The 16,378-nt window shown below is 40.4% G+C and overlaps 1 protein-coding gene across 1 annotated transcript in view; it reads right to left on the reverse strand.

Annotated features, from left to right (window-relative positions):
* ZNF292 (zinc finger protein 292) overlaps window positions 1-14,977 on the reverse strand; it is a 55,260-nt gene extending 40,283 nt beyond the window's left edge. Inside the window, exon 1 of the mRNA XM_064447672.1 lies at window positions 14,790-14,977. Coding sequence (XP_064303742.1) covers window positions 14,790-14,951 — 162 coding nt within the window. The 5' untranslated portion in view covers window positions 14,952-14,977. The remainder of the gene's footprint in view (window positions 1-14,789) is intronic.
* Window positions 14,978-16,378: the final 1,401 nt, after the last annotated feature.

The raw sequence follows: 16,378 nt of genomic DNA on the forward strand, positions 1-16,378 counted from the left end.
TCCCATGAAAGGCACTTTAATTGGAGGAGGTTAGAGGCAGCTAAGGAGCAGCTGGGATGCAACCAGTGTTTATGCCCACATTGTATGAAGACAGATTAAAGATGTTAACTGAATAGAATATTCAAATAAAAACTTGAATAGTTCTTGAACTAGTTCTGCATTTTAAAAAGTCCTTACTAATACAATACCTAATTTAAACCAAGTCTATCTCAGATTTCTGATGAAACTTCACTATTTACAGCATTAGAAATACTGTGACATTTTTTTAAAGCATTTAAGAGTAAGCTAAATGTTTACACACAGTATAAACACCATTATACCTCCTGCCCATTTTAAAAAGCACAGGGGAAAAAGAAAAGATGAATATCTATTCCTTTCTCTGTGGTATGACAACCCTCTGATTGAGGCATTTCTTCCTATCACCATAATTATAATCCATCTTTATTTCCCTTTCACCTTTGCCTCCAACAGTGAACCTCAAACATAAATGACCTGGGGGTTTGTTTGGTTGGTTTTTTTAGCCTGGATGCTCTACAGGCAAACGGATTTTTAGACTAGAACAAAACTTATATTGAAAAGCATGGATTTTTCAAATCTGTTCACAAAAAGCAGACAGAGGAGCACCATCTGAAATACTGCTGCCCTCACAGATATGCCAAAATAAAGAATCAGGTCATATCAATATAAGTCAACAAAATCAGTTTCTATTTATTTAGACCTGTGCATGGAGAGCTCATTTTACAGCAAGTCAACACAGCACTGTACTTCTAATTAATTTCTAAAGCAATTTAATTATGTAAATTAAAACTGGTACAAGCTAACTGACTCAGTATTTCTTTACCAAGGCTCAGCACTGTTACCCTGATTTTTAGCTACGTAAGTGCTGTGAGAGTATTAGCTCTTACATGCTTGTTGTTATAATGCAACACAAATCCAGAATTGAACAGCAAAACTTCAGCAAGTACAGAATGTGAAATTGCATTTACAAAACTAAGGATGAAGTAATCAAATATTATCTTTTCTAGAGTACAAGTACTAGTTAAATTATGGTTATGATCAAAGAACATCAATCCCAGTTCTTACTCAGACTTTAAAACGTTTCACGATTTTAACTTGTTGATATGCTATTTTTACTTGGAATGGGCTCTCTCAATTGTTTCACAAAGAAGTTGTTAAGCAAAGTGTAGCTCTAGAAAGCCACAATGCCTTTGGCTGAAGAGTCAGCTGATGTTGCTTTAATTCTAACAGAGATATTGACTTATGCCCAGAAGAGAGGACCGAAGCCAGATTCTTAATTCCATCACTTACTACAAGATTGTATTCAAGCAATTGTTTTCATTCTTAATTTCTGCAGGCATGGTGCAGAGCTATCCAATTTTTTCTTCCCCATTACTACTCCTCTTCTCCACTGATAGGCTGCAGCTCCAATCTTCTTCACTGTTTTTTCCTTTTCCTTAAAACAGAACTCCAGCTGTTTTTACACTTTACACCCCCATCCTAACACCATTGGTTTCTCTATCCTGCAGTTGAAAGCAAAGTCAAGTGAAGATTAGTCAGTAGTGAATTAGCGAGTCCAAGAAATACAAAGTCAAGACAGACTCATTCAGAGATGGAGTTCAAAACCTTAATTTGAGTTTGCAATTAAGTGCTGGTCACAAAAAGCTCACAATGACTATAGTACTTCAGTGCAATGGACTGCTTAAGGAGTGGATCCATGCAGCAGAAAAGCTGCTGCTGAGGACTCAAGACCCTAGTGTATCCACCACAGATGATCTGATTTCAGACTAGCTTTCAGCTGGTTCCATTAACTGGATACCTATTAGTGGCTGAAGCAGATTGCCTGCCATTGCTTCTGAAGTGCAGCTTGTGGTTTAGCTTCACCCAAAATACACTCAATTTCCATGCTGTAAAGGTACTCCACAATGTAAAACCAAGTGTGGTAAGATCACTTTCAAAGTTAGCTTCTTGTCTGACCAGAGTGGTACTGTATAGGCACCCACTATTTTGGTTCACGTGTATCTTCTGTGGATACGTTATGTTATCTGAAAACTGTTCTTTCAACCACTCACTTTCTGATTCATCTACTGAAGAGAGATATTCAGAGCAATAAAAGTCGTTTTGTTATAGTGTATGAGCATGTACGTCTTTATACTCTTGCTTCTATTACAGTGTTTCTCCTTCCAAGGGAAAAAAAGATCCCATGCTCTGTTCTATATTTAGACTGAAGTACCACCTACACGATGGCATTGATTTTTATTATTGGTATCTTCAGTACTCAGGTACATGTGTGTGCAACTCTCTAGTACAGATAACCATCACTTATTAAGAACTGATGCATTTAGGTGTTACCTAAACAAAAAACCACTAGCTCAAATACTTTCAAGTACTAGTTTCCTGAACAACTTTAAAGGTAATCTGCAAAACAGTGCTGCAAAATTCTACTCAACTACAAGCCTCATATTTTTTTAAACAAGCATTCTCCTCTCACCATCCTCTTCATTTTTATTCAGTCTGAGTTTTCGTAACAACTATGTAAATCCAAAATGCCATCAATCAAACCAGAACACAAAGAATAAACTGAATTATAACTGCACAATTTTCTTGCGGCAAAACGGCAAAAATATTAAGATACAGATCTAAGTTTTATGCTCAAGCCTCACCAGAAAGGGAGAAGGAGGTGCACAGAAACAGCAAGAAATCAGGTCTTATACATTTATCTTGCAGTAACTCATGCATATATTCATACTGAAGGAAAGCTATCCTCCTGCAGATTTTCCGAGACAAGAGTAAATAAGTTCAGAGAAATACACACACGGAAAAGGTAATTGTTAACACACTGATACTAACTTCCAATTAATTTTTATTTCATAGAAAGAATTAGAATACTTTTGAAATCCACTGAAAGTGATCAACTACCCTGCATTGAAAGATTCGTTTTCTCAGTTTTTTCAATCCCTACACATTCATACATCTATACGGTAGTGTATATATTTTTGCTATATGTAGTTTATTAGGCAAAATAAGTTTCTTGATTATCATTCCATGAAAATTACAAAACATAAAAGTTGAGGACAGATAGAAATTTAGTAAGAATTAGCTACTTTTTTACTCTTGCCAAAAAAGATTCTCCCCAAATAACCACATCTACTTAGGTCTCCTTCAAGGATATTTTATAGTTATGTTTTTTAAATAAATCCCACTGCAGCTTTAGTTACCATGAACATGTAATAACTAAACAGATTTCAATGCTTCTGAAAATGCAAGAGTACAGTGATTATTTGAACTCTCCCCTCCCTTCTCTACATTTACATCACCTAAGGTGTTAATGACCTTGATGGTTCTTCACAACTACGTGCCTGTAACTCTCACTCTCATGGTTGTATATCTCTGGTAAAAAGAGTCAAGACTAACTGCAGGAAGAATCCATGTAACGACCATCGACAACATAAACTCACCCTGAAGATTAACTTTTTGAAGATTTAAGTATTGTTACAATTCAATTTGTAAGGACATTAGTGTCCCAAGCCTTCAGCACACAAGCATAAGAAGTTGACCATGCCTCTTATCCAACTATTTCTACTTCATTAGGCAGATAAAGTAACAACAACAGAAAAATCCAGGTTTGTCTTCTAGTGCATGTAACTTTGACCAGTGGGGAAGTACCACTGCCTCACATTTACAGATAGAAAACCAAAACAGATGTAAGTATGCTGTCGAAAAATACATTTCTAAAGCAGAGTCTACATTGGAGGAAGGTTTGAAAAGAAGCAACTTAGCAGATGCAGAATCAGAAATAGAAGAAAAGCTTGTGGGGCTCTGCTACAGCTCTTAGCACAGCAATTGTGTCATCCACCATCACCATGAAAATATCACAAAAAAAACCACAGCAAGGAAGAGACACAGCTGACTCTGGGAAGTTAATTACCAAACATAGACCCTCCTGTTAACTGACAGAGAGATGCTTCTCTCCCCAGATGTAAGTCAAAAGGCACAAGCAATTTGTATGTTTTTCACCTGGGCATGCTGAACATACTGCATGAGCTCAGATTGCTAATTATTAAATTGAAAGAGGCAAAACAAAAGAGAAATTATCTTGTTGCTATTCCTCCCATTATTTGTTAGTCACTGTTTAGCTTAAGATTCAAAACCCAGCTAGTTTTAGAAAATGAACTAGAAAAACCTAGAGAATCAATGGACAGTCTCTGCTTACATACATAAACTGATGTCAAACAAGTAAATTATTTAAAATACCAGGAAATATCTTCATTAAGCACCATGCTTTGTCATACACAGTAGTAGAAATTATCCTTCTTTAGGCTTGCCTTTAATCTTTCAACATTTTGCGTTCAATATACTCCTTCTGATCTTGTCAGTAGTATCTGATTTCTCTCTTGCATCCTTACATAAGGAGCGAACTTGTCATCCCAACCTTCATATTTTAGTCTGCTTAGTTAAAAACAATATTCAGCAGTTGGCTATTAAACAGGCATTTCAGGAATGTGGTGGGATGTTCATTACAGTAAACTTTTATCCACTGCCAGGAAATCTAAATCACCTATTCTTTTAATTACGAGACAGGCATATGGGCAGATTAAAAATAGGAATATAGCCAGAAATAACTGTGTCTAATCTGAAAATACATGCATTTCCTGCAATATAGGTGACTTGAACCTGCTCTCTCAGTCAAGTGAAATGACATTACAAGTATTTCTGTAGTTCACCTACGTTATATTTTCATATTAGTTGTCTTTATCAGCTGAACTCAACTTCTCCCACAGCTACTTAAAATCTTTTTAATTCTGATGAGAACTTAATTGATGATCATCTTCCTCAGCAGAAAGGTTACTTAATTGCCATTTTAAGCTTGTCTATTCAGCGCAGTCAAATTGGCATCCCAAAAGATGCCTCCATTCATTTCTTGTGAAAGAACATGGCAACATCTACCCAGTTCACTCAGAGTCTAATAACTGTGTCCTTATACCAGTGTCAAGGTACTGCCACTGTGTCCATGTGTGAGGAAGGAGACGAGCCAAGACTGTACTTCCTCCTGAGTATGTTAGCAATCCTGAGCAGAACTTGGAGGTCCTGCCATCACACTGATGTTGTTCATGAATTCTGGCTGGGTATCCAAAAGAAGGGTCCAACTGCCATGCGAGTTTCAACTAGAACATTATGCAAGTTCCAGGTCTGTAGAATCGGGATATTTAAGTTTTACCATCCTCACTATTATGGATTTGTAATCAGAAGTTACTCTTTATCCCAGCTATTTTCTTCATAAGACCTACCCTCCAATGATTAAAGTAAAAATCAAGTTCAGATTGTCTTTTGTGATTCTGAACATTTAATCTCTTCTTGTCCTCATCTTTGTGTTCATTCTGTTATAAAACAGTGTATTATCACAAGCTTCTGAGGCAAGTAAGAATCACAAGACTGAGGAACCCCTTACTCATAATTTGATTTAATGCCTGATCACTGAATACATCAAAACTGTATTCAGTGTACTAGATACATAAATATCAAACAGGATTTATCTATTCACCAGAATAAATTTTCTCCATCATTTTGAATAACAGAAGACAGAAGGAGTTCTACCGAATTCTGGACTTTATGATATACAGAAGACTGAGAAAGCAACACCACACTTGCTATCAGATCAAATTAAAACTCTTAAGATAACTACTATATTCAACACAAAAGACAACAGAGTTGCAAAATAAAGACTGGTCTTTACCCTAAAGAAATCCTAAAGAATTTTACCCCAGAGAGCTAAGTTTCTCAAAGCAACAAATGCTTCTGTCCAGCAGTTAAGAGACAATGCACGCTACGAAAGTCAGTATCTGAAGCTGCATGGAGCGTTGGCAGAAGTTGTCCATGTTACATGAGTCCCTGTAAGGACAAAGAATTGTGTGACTAGCTCAGAATTATTAACAAAATAGCCAAGTAAGAACTACAGTAGTTAGCACAGGATTTTCCTGATTCTCTGATGAAAGATTAATTTACTTTAGCTTCTTACAGGGAATGATGAAGCCAGAAATATCACACACCGGAGGACTGTACAACAGTTGCGGAAGAGAAGATGGAGAAGAAATTTGATCAAATTATTCTTACCAAAAACTGCAGGCACATGTTTTGCAAGTTTAGTCCAATTTCCTATTGGATCAGGCCTATTTTTAGAGAATTTCATAAAGCTCCATTGCCTTTTGGTGTTACATATACCTTCTTTCTGAATGTCTCTGTTCTGCCAAGTACAGGTGCTATCAGATTAACTCTTCCCAAATGAAAGCAGTGCATTAGAGATGAAAGATCCCAGAAATAATACCGTGGAGTTCTCTTTAATGCATATTTGGAAAGATAAATAGAAAAAAATAATACTCCACACCTTCAAAAAACCACCTGCACACTTAAAATGTGAGACGTTCAGTTCTTAACATATGCGAAAGCACAGACCTAATAAAATGGGGAATACTATTTCAAAAGATAGTTTCAAGTTGTAATTTACCTGCTATTTAAACTTAAATTTCCAAGCTGTTGTACATCATCATCTTAAAGAAGCTGATGGCATAAGAATGTTATGCTAGTTTCCTTCATGAAAACTAAAGAATTATATACACTTTACTGTAACTGCTCAAGGATTTACTCAGAGGCCTTTAAAAACAACACTAACAAAAATTTTTTTATATAAATCAATGCCTGGAGCATGATTTCTTGAAGATATGCTCCATACATATATGAATTTGAAACAGTTTATTTGGCTTGTGTGTCAGTTTAGGTGATACATCACACTGAAGAAACAACATGTTGATGTCTCCTAATGGTTTCAGTTTGTTCCCTAAATTAGGGAAGTCTTATGTAGAAACCACCTACAATACATAATATGTCTGCATAAAGCCCAGAGTAAAAAGAAAAAAAAATATTATGACATTTAAATGGCAGAGTAAACTGAAAAGGCCAGATGAAATTCCCTGATTCTTAATCACAATGGAAGCAAAGATACTCTAGAAGAGCACTCTGGTTTTTGCTGCCTTCCCTCAAGATCTATGGTTTATGAGGTATTCATCCTCTAACAAAATAATAAAAAAAAATATTGAGAGATAGAAAATGGACTGAACATTCAAATAGATATCTACCATCCTTATCAAGAAACTGAGACACAATGTGGATATTTTGATAAAATGAGATGCCTTACTGAACATTAATATTAACATATGTATTTCTGCACAGTCCTGCAAATTAAGGAACATGTTTTCCATAGTCAATATTTCAAGGTTTTTAAACAGTGAACCTTCAATAATCGTGGTTTTAGAAAACACCCTAGACATTGATACACACTCTTCAGAAGTGGGGAAAAATTTTGGACTTGTGTAAATGCAGGAATATATGTGCCAGTACAGAAAGTACCTAATACATTTAGTTATACTAGCACAGATGTGCAGCTATTGTTTACGGCCAACTACTATGGGTAAATTGAAGTCTACAGTAAGGTCTTCAGAATTTTTTTTTGAATGGCAGAAAGATTATATAAAGCAGAATGCCTCATAGTCTTTGAATGGGCAATAAGAATCAGTGGAGGAAAACTAACTCTAACCACACTTCATACCCTGTAAGTATTAATTTTTGTCTAAAAGTATTTCTTAGAGAAATGGTAGTTTGCTGATAGGAAGCGGTTTCTTAATAACTTCAGTAAAAGCATCAACTAACTTTGACCTAGCAAAAGTTGTGCACCAGAGTAACTAGTTATCTATTTGCCGAACTGAAAGCTTTTTTTCTTTCCCACAGTAACTAAGTAGAACGTTTGATTTTAGTATCATATGCAGCACCTTAAAAGTGAGCTTTTGCCACCTTCTTAACCACCTTAATTTGTTATGCTTTTTGATAACTGTCATTCTTCTTTGGACTACTTGAACTTGGAAGGATAGACAGTATGTTTTACAGGAAAACTACTTAAATCTTAAGTCTTATATGGGTTGTCACCTTCTTCCGAATTCTTACTAGATTGTTACCGTCCCTTCAGGTAAGTACTTCAAAACCACACAGATTCCAAGGATATAGTAAAAAAGCAAAAAGGAAAGGGGGGGGGGGGGGGGGGAAGAGGAAACATTTAAAATCAAGGACTGCAAGAACTCTGTTCTGAACAGTGAAAACTGGAGAAAGACTGAAAATAGACTTGAAAATCTTAGAGGTACTTTCAACAGAAAAGGAATACACTGCTTGCCACGTGTATATGGGATAGGATAAATCACAGTAGTCTTAAATTGCAACAGGAGATCAGAGATCAAGTTAAGACTGGGAGAAAAAACCCCAAACAAAACAAAACCCAACATTTGAAGGCAAACATAGCTGAATGAAAAGGTTATTATCCAAGGAATTTTCTTGCAACATTCCTTACTGGAAATTTCTGAGAACAGGTTAAACAAGCATTTGTAGCTATGGCTTACCAATAATTAATCCTGCTTCAGAATCATGCTCTAGCTGACAGATGTCTTCCAGATACATGTTCTGTATGGGGAAAATACTGGCAAACCCAGATAGCTCAAAGAGAATTTTTCAAAACTAAACCACAATGTTGTTATGACTATTCTTTCCAAACCATCTACCTGTATTTAAGAAGTTTTTAATACAGAAGAAAGAATTTATTCAAAAATCAAGAACACAAATGATTCCTTTTACACTGATGGCAATCTACAAAAATTAAAATACTTTATTTGTATTACAGCAGATCTTTAACTCAAAACTCCCTGTAGTTTAAGTTAACGAATCAGGGGGTATCATTTCCACCCCATCCCAACCCAGGCAATAAGGTAATATGACTGTTTGACATGGCAGTTCTTATAGTAATGGAGGAGCACAAAAACGCCTAGGACAGCTCAAAGTTTGCATAGGATGACACAGTGGTGAGAGTTGTTTTTCTCCACACACTTGGGAATCTGTACTGTGCTTGTGATGTACTACAGTTTAGCAGATTCCTCCTGATTTCTGGCAGCTATACATCCCTCCCTGAATAGCGGATCATCTGGAGGTCACAGGTACAAAAACAAAATGGAAAAGTATACGATAGAACGGAAATCTTATACTCGTGGTAACATACATGGAAAAAAACTACCAACTGTGAGACCAGGAAGAAATGCAGTGTGGTAGAGGCAAACATGCAAAGATGGAAACATCAGAAGAGAAGCTTTTAAGGGTTAGCTCAGTGTAGAAATCACTCACTGGACTCAAAAGGAAAACACTTTTTACTTAAAGAAGCAGAAGCTGTAGAATTTGTGCATACTCACAAGAAGAGAGAGAGACCTGGTCACAGAGGAAATCATTAGACTGAAAGCTCAAAAAAAGCAACTGTATAAACATTCAGATTATAACTTTATTACACAAAGATCAGTATTAGCTGTTGAGCCAAACAAAATCAAGCATGGATGCCTACCTACACACTCAATGAAGAGTTCAATTAATGTTGTCTGGAGTAAGAGACCAGAGACCAGGTGTGATACTAAGAAAAAGAGGAAATGTCTTCTACTTGTATTAAAAGGGGACCTGACATCTTGCTGATGGTATTTTTCACTGTCATTAGATACCAATCTTACAGTCACATCAGGAAGAAGGACACCACAACTGCAGGTGCTTGATGAAACAGCAAATACGCCCTTCAAAGACTGTTGAGGTTTTTATATACAGAAAGACTCTTGGCAAGGGATCATACTCTAACTCCTACAGGAAAAAATGAGGAAGCCTACTGAAACACTTCTTTGTCATTGGATTAAGACAGACTGGGTTTAGATAAATCCAGCAGTTGCAGCTAAAAGGTTTAAGAAAGGCTTTATTTCAAATTCTATGGACAGAACCAAAGATTGTTTCTGTCATCTTGAGTCTGAAGGAGGCAGAGAATACAGAGACTAAAGGGGAAGACATGACAACAGTAAAGAGGGTGACAGCACCAGAAACTTGTGAAGTCTGTGAGGTGTAAAGACTGAAAGCCAACTGCAGTAAGGTGTAAGAGAAGAATATAAGACTAACCTCTAACGGAAACAAATCATTAGTGAAAACTTTATAACTTTATTGTATATTGATTACAAGTATGTACTTAAAAAAACCAACTTTTTAATGTAGAGCAATGTTTATTTGCTTTTAGGAGGGATATCTTATACTTGGATTAGTACAGTATATATTCCCCAACATTACCAAGATCTACTCTTAGTGTGTCAGTACAAAGAAAAAGAACAAAAAAAAAAGGTAGGACCTTAAGGTATTAAGGTAGGACTAATATGCACATGTTCCCAACTAACACTTCACTAGTACCTCAACACACAATAAACATTAGTTTAAAACAGTAGGAACAAATGCTTTGCAGTCACATCAGTTAAAAACAAGCTTTTTTAAAAAGACGTTATGGTTGGGGTTTTTTAAGTAGCTAAGAACCATTGCCCCCTCGCATTTTCCCATCAGCATTACACTTCCGCTGCTAGTGTTAAGATCCTAGTTTAGTAAACTGTCTACACTAGAAGGATATTAACGTGTCTACTGATGGCTAAGCACACTTGTTAACATATCTTAACACAGGATTTTCTCATAACAGGCAGAGCTGACAAGACAACCAACAGATGAGACAAAAAGGACAGGCAAAATTCTTGAGGAAGGATAGCACAGCAGTCCAAATATTTTGGACTCGCGATATGTTGACAACTTGTTTGGAGGTCACTATACACTGACAACTTGCATGTTAGTACAACAACCCTGGCCACCTTATAGTTTTAGCGAATTTGTACCTCAAATTACAGCAAGAGGAAAAAAAAGGGGGGGGGGGAAACAAACTCAGAAGCAGATTCAGAAGAGAGACGAAATGCCAAAAACAACAACAGAGGGAAGACTAATAAGCTCAAAGATGAAACATGTCAACTACAGAGAAATAGTCAGGATAATCAGAGGTACCTCAAAAATTTCAAAACTAACCAGCTACAAAAGAAAATTTGTTACCAGCCTGCAATTTGGTATTTAAGAAAATAAAGGTTACATTGGGTAACGACCAACTGGAAGGGAACATAGCCCACAGTGAAGAGCTCTGATATACCCATCAGCATCACATTCACCTAGCTCTCAGAGAAAAAACCCAAATATTTTGGTCTTCTCTAACTGAATACAACCAAAAGATCACCTTTAAGAGCAAAGTTTGAAAATAATCTAATCAGCCACCACATGGTGACAACAGCAGCAATCTTTCTTTGGACCATTCTGAATTCTTGCAAAATTCACACTTTCAATTTCTAGTCACTACAGCTGAAGATAGTTGTTTTGTCTGCTCCAGTCTGCACACATATTGTTTGTGACAACATAACCGTTTGTCACGGATTTGCTAATTACCAGATTGCAACAGAAGAACATGAATCACAATTAAAAAGTCATTTTACATATATCTGTATGGATGTGAATTTCACTTGGTAACAATTAAAAATAATGCTCTCTATTGCGTGCTGACAATGGCGAACACAACTACATTCACACAGATATGGTACAGGATTAAGATCCAGTTTATTAATCCCCTTAAAATTTAAGAATAATTGTATCATTTCACAATGCTATCAGCAGCAAAACACAAACATATTTATACCTAATGAAATGCTGCATATAAAATACATCAAAGTAAACTTTATTCTTACAAGAGAAGAAAACAGTTCTACAATATTATTTTCTGTCAAGGTACAAGGGGTCTTGTTTTTCCGTGCTTCTAACAGTTGTACCACAGTGTTGGGTTATAAACATTGTAATAGTTCAAACTGAGATTTTTCAAAACCAGATAAGGGATTTGGGCATACAACTTCCACTTCATTTAATGAGAGTAGATTTCTTAAATCCCTTACCCACCTTTGAACCTAAGGATCTTTCACTGCTCTACTGCACACTCCTTAGCTTCCTTCAGTATGAAAATACACTTATTCCTCAGACATTATGCTACCCACTTAATTTAAAAAACAAACAAACAAGAACAAACAAAACCCCAAACCACTTAAAAGTTGATTTATGGCAACAAGCTATGCGGTGGTTGTGCTCCAGGGTCACTACCTGGCAAAATAAAATAAGGACACAAGACTTCAAGTTCTGTGTAGCTATTTCATGCCTAGAAACCATGTATTAAAAAAAAACACAACCACAATCATAGAGAGATAAACGTTAAAATATTTTTTCAGCACTGCACTTCAGACTTCATATAAGACTGAGTTTTATATATATGGCCAGTCAAATTATTCTTTCATGCATATATATTCAAAGACTTTATTCTAGAAATCATGGTAGATGCCTTTAAACTGTTATTTAAGAGAGATTTCTGAGACGGCTTTTACTATTACATGAATTTTCTATAACCTCTGTCATGCAGTGCAAGCTAAGTAGCTAGGCCTGCTATTTGAATCATGAATACTATTTTGTGTTAGCCCCATTAAAGGATTAAAACTGTAGAAGAGGCCGAATAAGCATTTTGGCACCACCAGCACAGGTGAACAGATTTAAAAAAAAAAATCTCTGTTGAACCCATATAAAAAATATCCGCCCAACAGCAACACTATTTAATACATTAAGCATCTGTTTAGACCTCGGTTTAAAATTTGAAAAGCAGGATCTTTCAATATTGAATGGTATGTCTCAACTCTCAGTGTCACACATCAGTCTTCAGCCTGCAAAAACAGATATAGCCTTCCTACAAGCCTTGGTATAGAAGGGACAGTAACTCATTTCAACACTGCATGGACTTTTATCTAAGTCAGTTTCTACACAATTGTTTTGTTCAGTGAGACTTGTTTTTAAAAGGTGCATGTTTAAGAAAACTAGTAAACTTGGGCTTTACAATGGACTTTTGCAACAGCCATTCAAATAAATATTAATTCTTGCTAAACTTTAAATCAATCAACTACTGAAGCTACTTGCTAAGCACATGCAACCATAATTTCAGTGATAAATCTGCTTTAGATGCCAGTAATCTACTCTGTACGTGTCAAGGATGGTGTCTTCATTGCCACCTACTACCCAACTACTTCAGTTCAATGAACAGCTCATTCACAAATTAGAAGTCAAGCTGGAGCCAGGAAAGCCAGATTTCCACTTCCCAGCGTATGTATTTAAGAAAGTAGGCACAAAGATCAAGTAGACTGAGAACACAGTGATCAGAACCAACCTAACCTAATCTTGTTTCCATGTGTCTACACGGACATTCTACCCAAATACAAAACAATAAATGTTGACAGGAGAAAAAGAACCTGAAATACAACTCCTGTATATATGAAATAAAATACGAGAAAGGAGTATGCTTAAAATATTCAGCAGTGAATCTCCCTGGTTAGCGAAAAGTAGGGCCCAATTTAATCCAGAAGTGACAAACATGTAAATTAACATGCTACAATGGCTACCACCAAGAGTCAACCCTTTAAGAAAACACATACAAAACCACAAATAAAACACAATTCAAACCGACCATGTGAATTCACTTTTATCCATTCCAGCTTTTAACTATTTGCCCGCATTCCGTGAACGGGTGATAGTAATGGGTAAACAAATATTATCGCTTTCATCATATAGGCTATTAAACCCATAGTAAAGCTAGACAAGCAGTGGTTTCCATTAATTTCTGTGGCCTAAAATATTTAAGAAATTGTTTTATACATTGTGTCATACCTAAAGCTAGCTGAGAAATGGCATCTAAGAGAAATCAGGGCAACGTATAGACACATACGTGACTAAAATGGGGTGGTTTGTTTTAAGTGTAGAGCTAGCACCGCAAAGTTTGTTTAGAAAGGGATACTCGGCAGGGTCACCGGTTCAGAAGGAACACCTGCAAATACCCCTGCTCCGGGGCCAGCCCAAGCCCCCGGGAAGCAGGCCTTTTCCCGACGGCAGTCACGGCCAGCATAGTTACACACAATGGTGCTTCAAACAGTGCCGGCGCAGGAGCCCTCTCCTGAGGTAGGGCTGCGCTCCCCTGACAGGGCGAGACAACGGCGAGCAGCACCACCGACCCGCCACCATCACCGGAGACTTAGTTTAGTCCGCCGCCTTCTCTTTCCCAGGATGGCAAGAACTCCGCTAACCCTCCGGGCTAGGAGATAGGGAAGGGCGAGGGGAGGCGGGGGGTACTCCGGCACAGAGCAGGAGCCCCCTGCGGAGGAGGGGAGTCGGGATGGACTTTCAGCTCCTCCCCAGCCCCTCGGCGGAGAAGCGGAGCCCCCATCTCCGGGACCACCGCCTCCCGCGCTGCGCCTCCGGGGGAGGAGGGGTGCCGGGGGGACGGGGAGAGAGGGAGGGAGGGGGGACGGGGGCCCTCGGTCCGCCACCGCCAGGAACAAAGGGCCCTTCGATAAGCCGAGCCGCAGAGCACAACAAAGGGGCCTAGAGACCGCGAGAACCGGGGCGGCCGCCGGGGAGCGGTGGCGGGGGGGGGGGGGGAGGCGGGGGATGGGGATTACAGGCCCGGCCGGAGCGGCTCCCGGCGCAGGGGGGCGGGCCGCCTCACCGCACCCCACAATGAGTACCGGGCGGCGACGATCGCGCCCGGCCCGGCCCGGAGCACTAACTCCCGGCGCCCCCTTCCCCCCCGCCCCCGCCCGGTCCAACCGCCGCACCGGGCCGTTGGCTGCGGCTCCCCTCCGGGCGTCCCGGCGGGGGCGGCGCTGCCGCCGCCCGCCCTCCCGCTCACCCGAGCACAGACACACAGACACAGAGACACACACACACACACACCCCGCGGGGGAGGGAGGGAGGGAGAGCGCGGGCGGGGGCAGGGAAGGGGAGGAAGGGAAGCAGAGAGGCGGCCTGACCTGGCAGAGCTGCTTGCAGTACTCGGTAGCCGCCTGCACCGCCGGCTCGGGGCTCTCCCGCAGCCCCCTCTCTAGCTCCAGCAGCCGCTCCCGCAGGCGCCGCAGCTCCAGGAGGTCGCCACCTAGGCTACCGCTCTCCTGCTCGGCCTCCTCGTCCGCCATCTTCGCACCCCGCTCCGTCGCGTACGCAGCCCCCCCCACCCCCCTCCCCGCGTCGGCCTCCCGGCCCCCCCCGCTCCGTTTCCAGGTCACGTGATTACACAATGCCACGTTCCGGGGAGGGGTCACGTGCCGGAGGAGACGGGGGCGCGCGCGCGCGCTCGCTCTCCCCCCCCGTCCCCCGCGGCGCGGCGCAGGACTGGGGCGGGGAGGGGCGAGAGCGGGAAGGGGGCGCGCCCCTGCGCGTCACGTGACGCGACGCCACGCGCCCGGCGGCCATGTGACGGCTCTCACCGCCCTCCCGCCGACGGGTTTTGGCGGCAAACGGCAGCAAATGGCGGCGGCTCGGCCTCGGCGGGGGGTGGCCTTGCCTCCCGGGGCTGCTGTGGAGGGGCCTCCCTCGGGCTGCCCTTGCTGCTGGCCCTCGAGCTCTGAAAGCAGCAACGGTTGAGGCATGGCCTGGCAGACCCTGAGGTGTGGCCCCTTCACCAGCTGTCATCGTTTCACAGAGCGAGGCTGTGGCTCTCCCTAGGGGCCTGAATGGATTATTTCCTCCCCACTCCTGCCTGAGAGTGCTGTGTGGCACCAACTGCTGCTGGAGTTTTGTCCTGTGTTTCTCCCTCATCTTTCTTCCTCTGCAGGCCATAACAGGGCGTGCTAGTGTCAAGAATGCCACTGGGTTGTCTTCTTCATTCCTAGATTCTCCTGTTTTTATTATAATTGGAAGTGAGAAGTATGGCTTTGCACTTCAAATGAAGTAATTGAGATCTGTAAGGGTTTGTTGTCTATGTGATCCTGGTGCTGGGCCAAGATCACTCTCACACACTGGTGATATCCTCAGAACAGTGGAAAGGTCCAGTAATGGGCATTAACCTCCTCTGCATCTGTGCAAGAAGCTGACAAGACTCTTTCATCTGTCACAAGTTTTGGAAGTACTGGAGATTGGTCTGAGGCATTGTATCTGAGGAGGAGGACCTGATGGGCATTGAGTTGGCGTGGATACATGTTTGCAGTCTTCTAGGCTGTATAGGTTGACAGCTTCACACTCTTCATGTTGCCAATGTTCATCAAGGAAGTGAGGAGGAAATGTGTTATTGCAGTGAGAGCACTGTCTGTCGGGACTGGATCATTTCTCTTAGCCAGCCAGCAGTAAGAGAAGGTGCACTGTGTTACAGTGGGCATTTCACATTTGGAAAACAAGGAACACTCTGGTATTTTACACTAACTTAAATCAGGTGTAACACTTTTTTTTTTGGCTGGAAGAGAATGTACCTGCAGACTCCTTGGTATGTCAGTCAGTTTTGCTTGGACCCAGGTTTAATACAATATCTTACACCCGCTAACTTATCTTGTATGACCATTGAGCTGATTTGATGATTATGTTCTCTTTTTTTGTCACAGAGGAAAAGTGGTGCTACCTACTGCTTGCA

The sequence above is a fragment of the Phalacrocorax carbo genome, chromosome 3, assembly GCF_963921805.1.
Source record: "Phalacrocorax carbo chromosome 3, bPhaCar2.1, whole genome shotgun sequence".
Classification (NCBI taxonomy): Eukaryota; Metazoa; Chordata; class Aves; order Suliformes; family Phalacrocoracidae; genus Phalacrocorax; species Phalacrocorax carbo.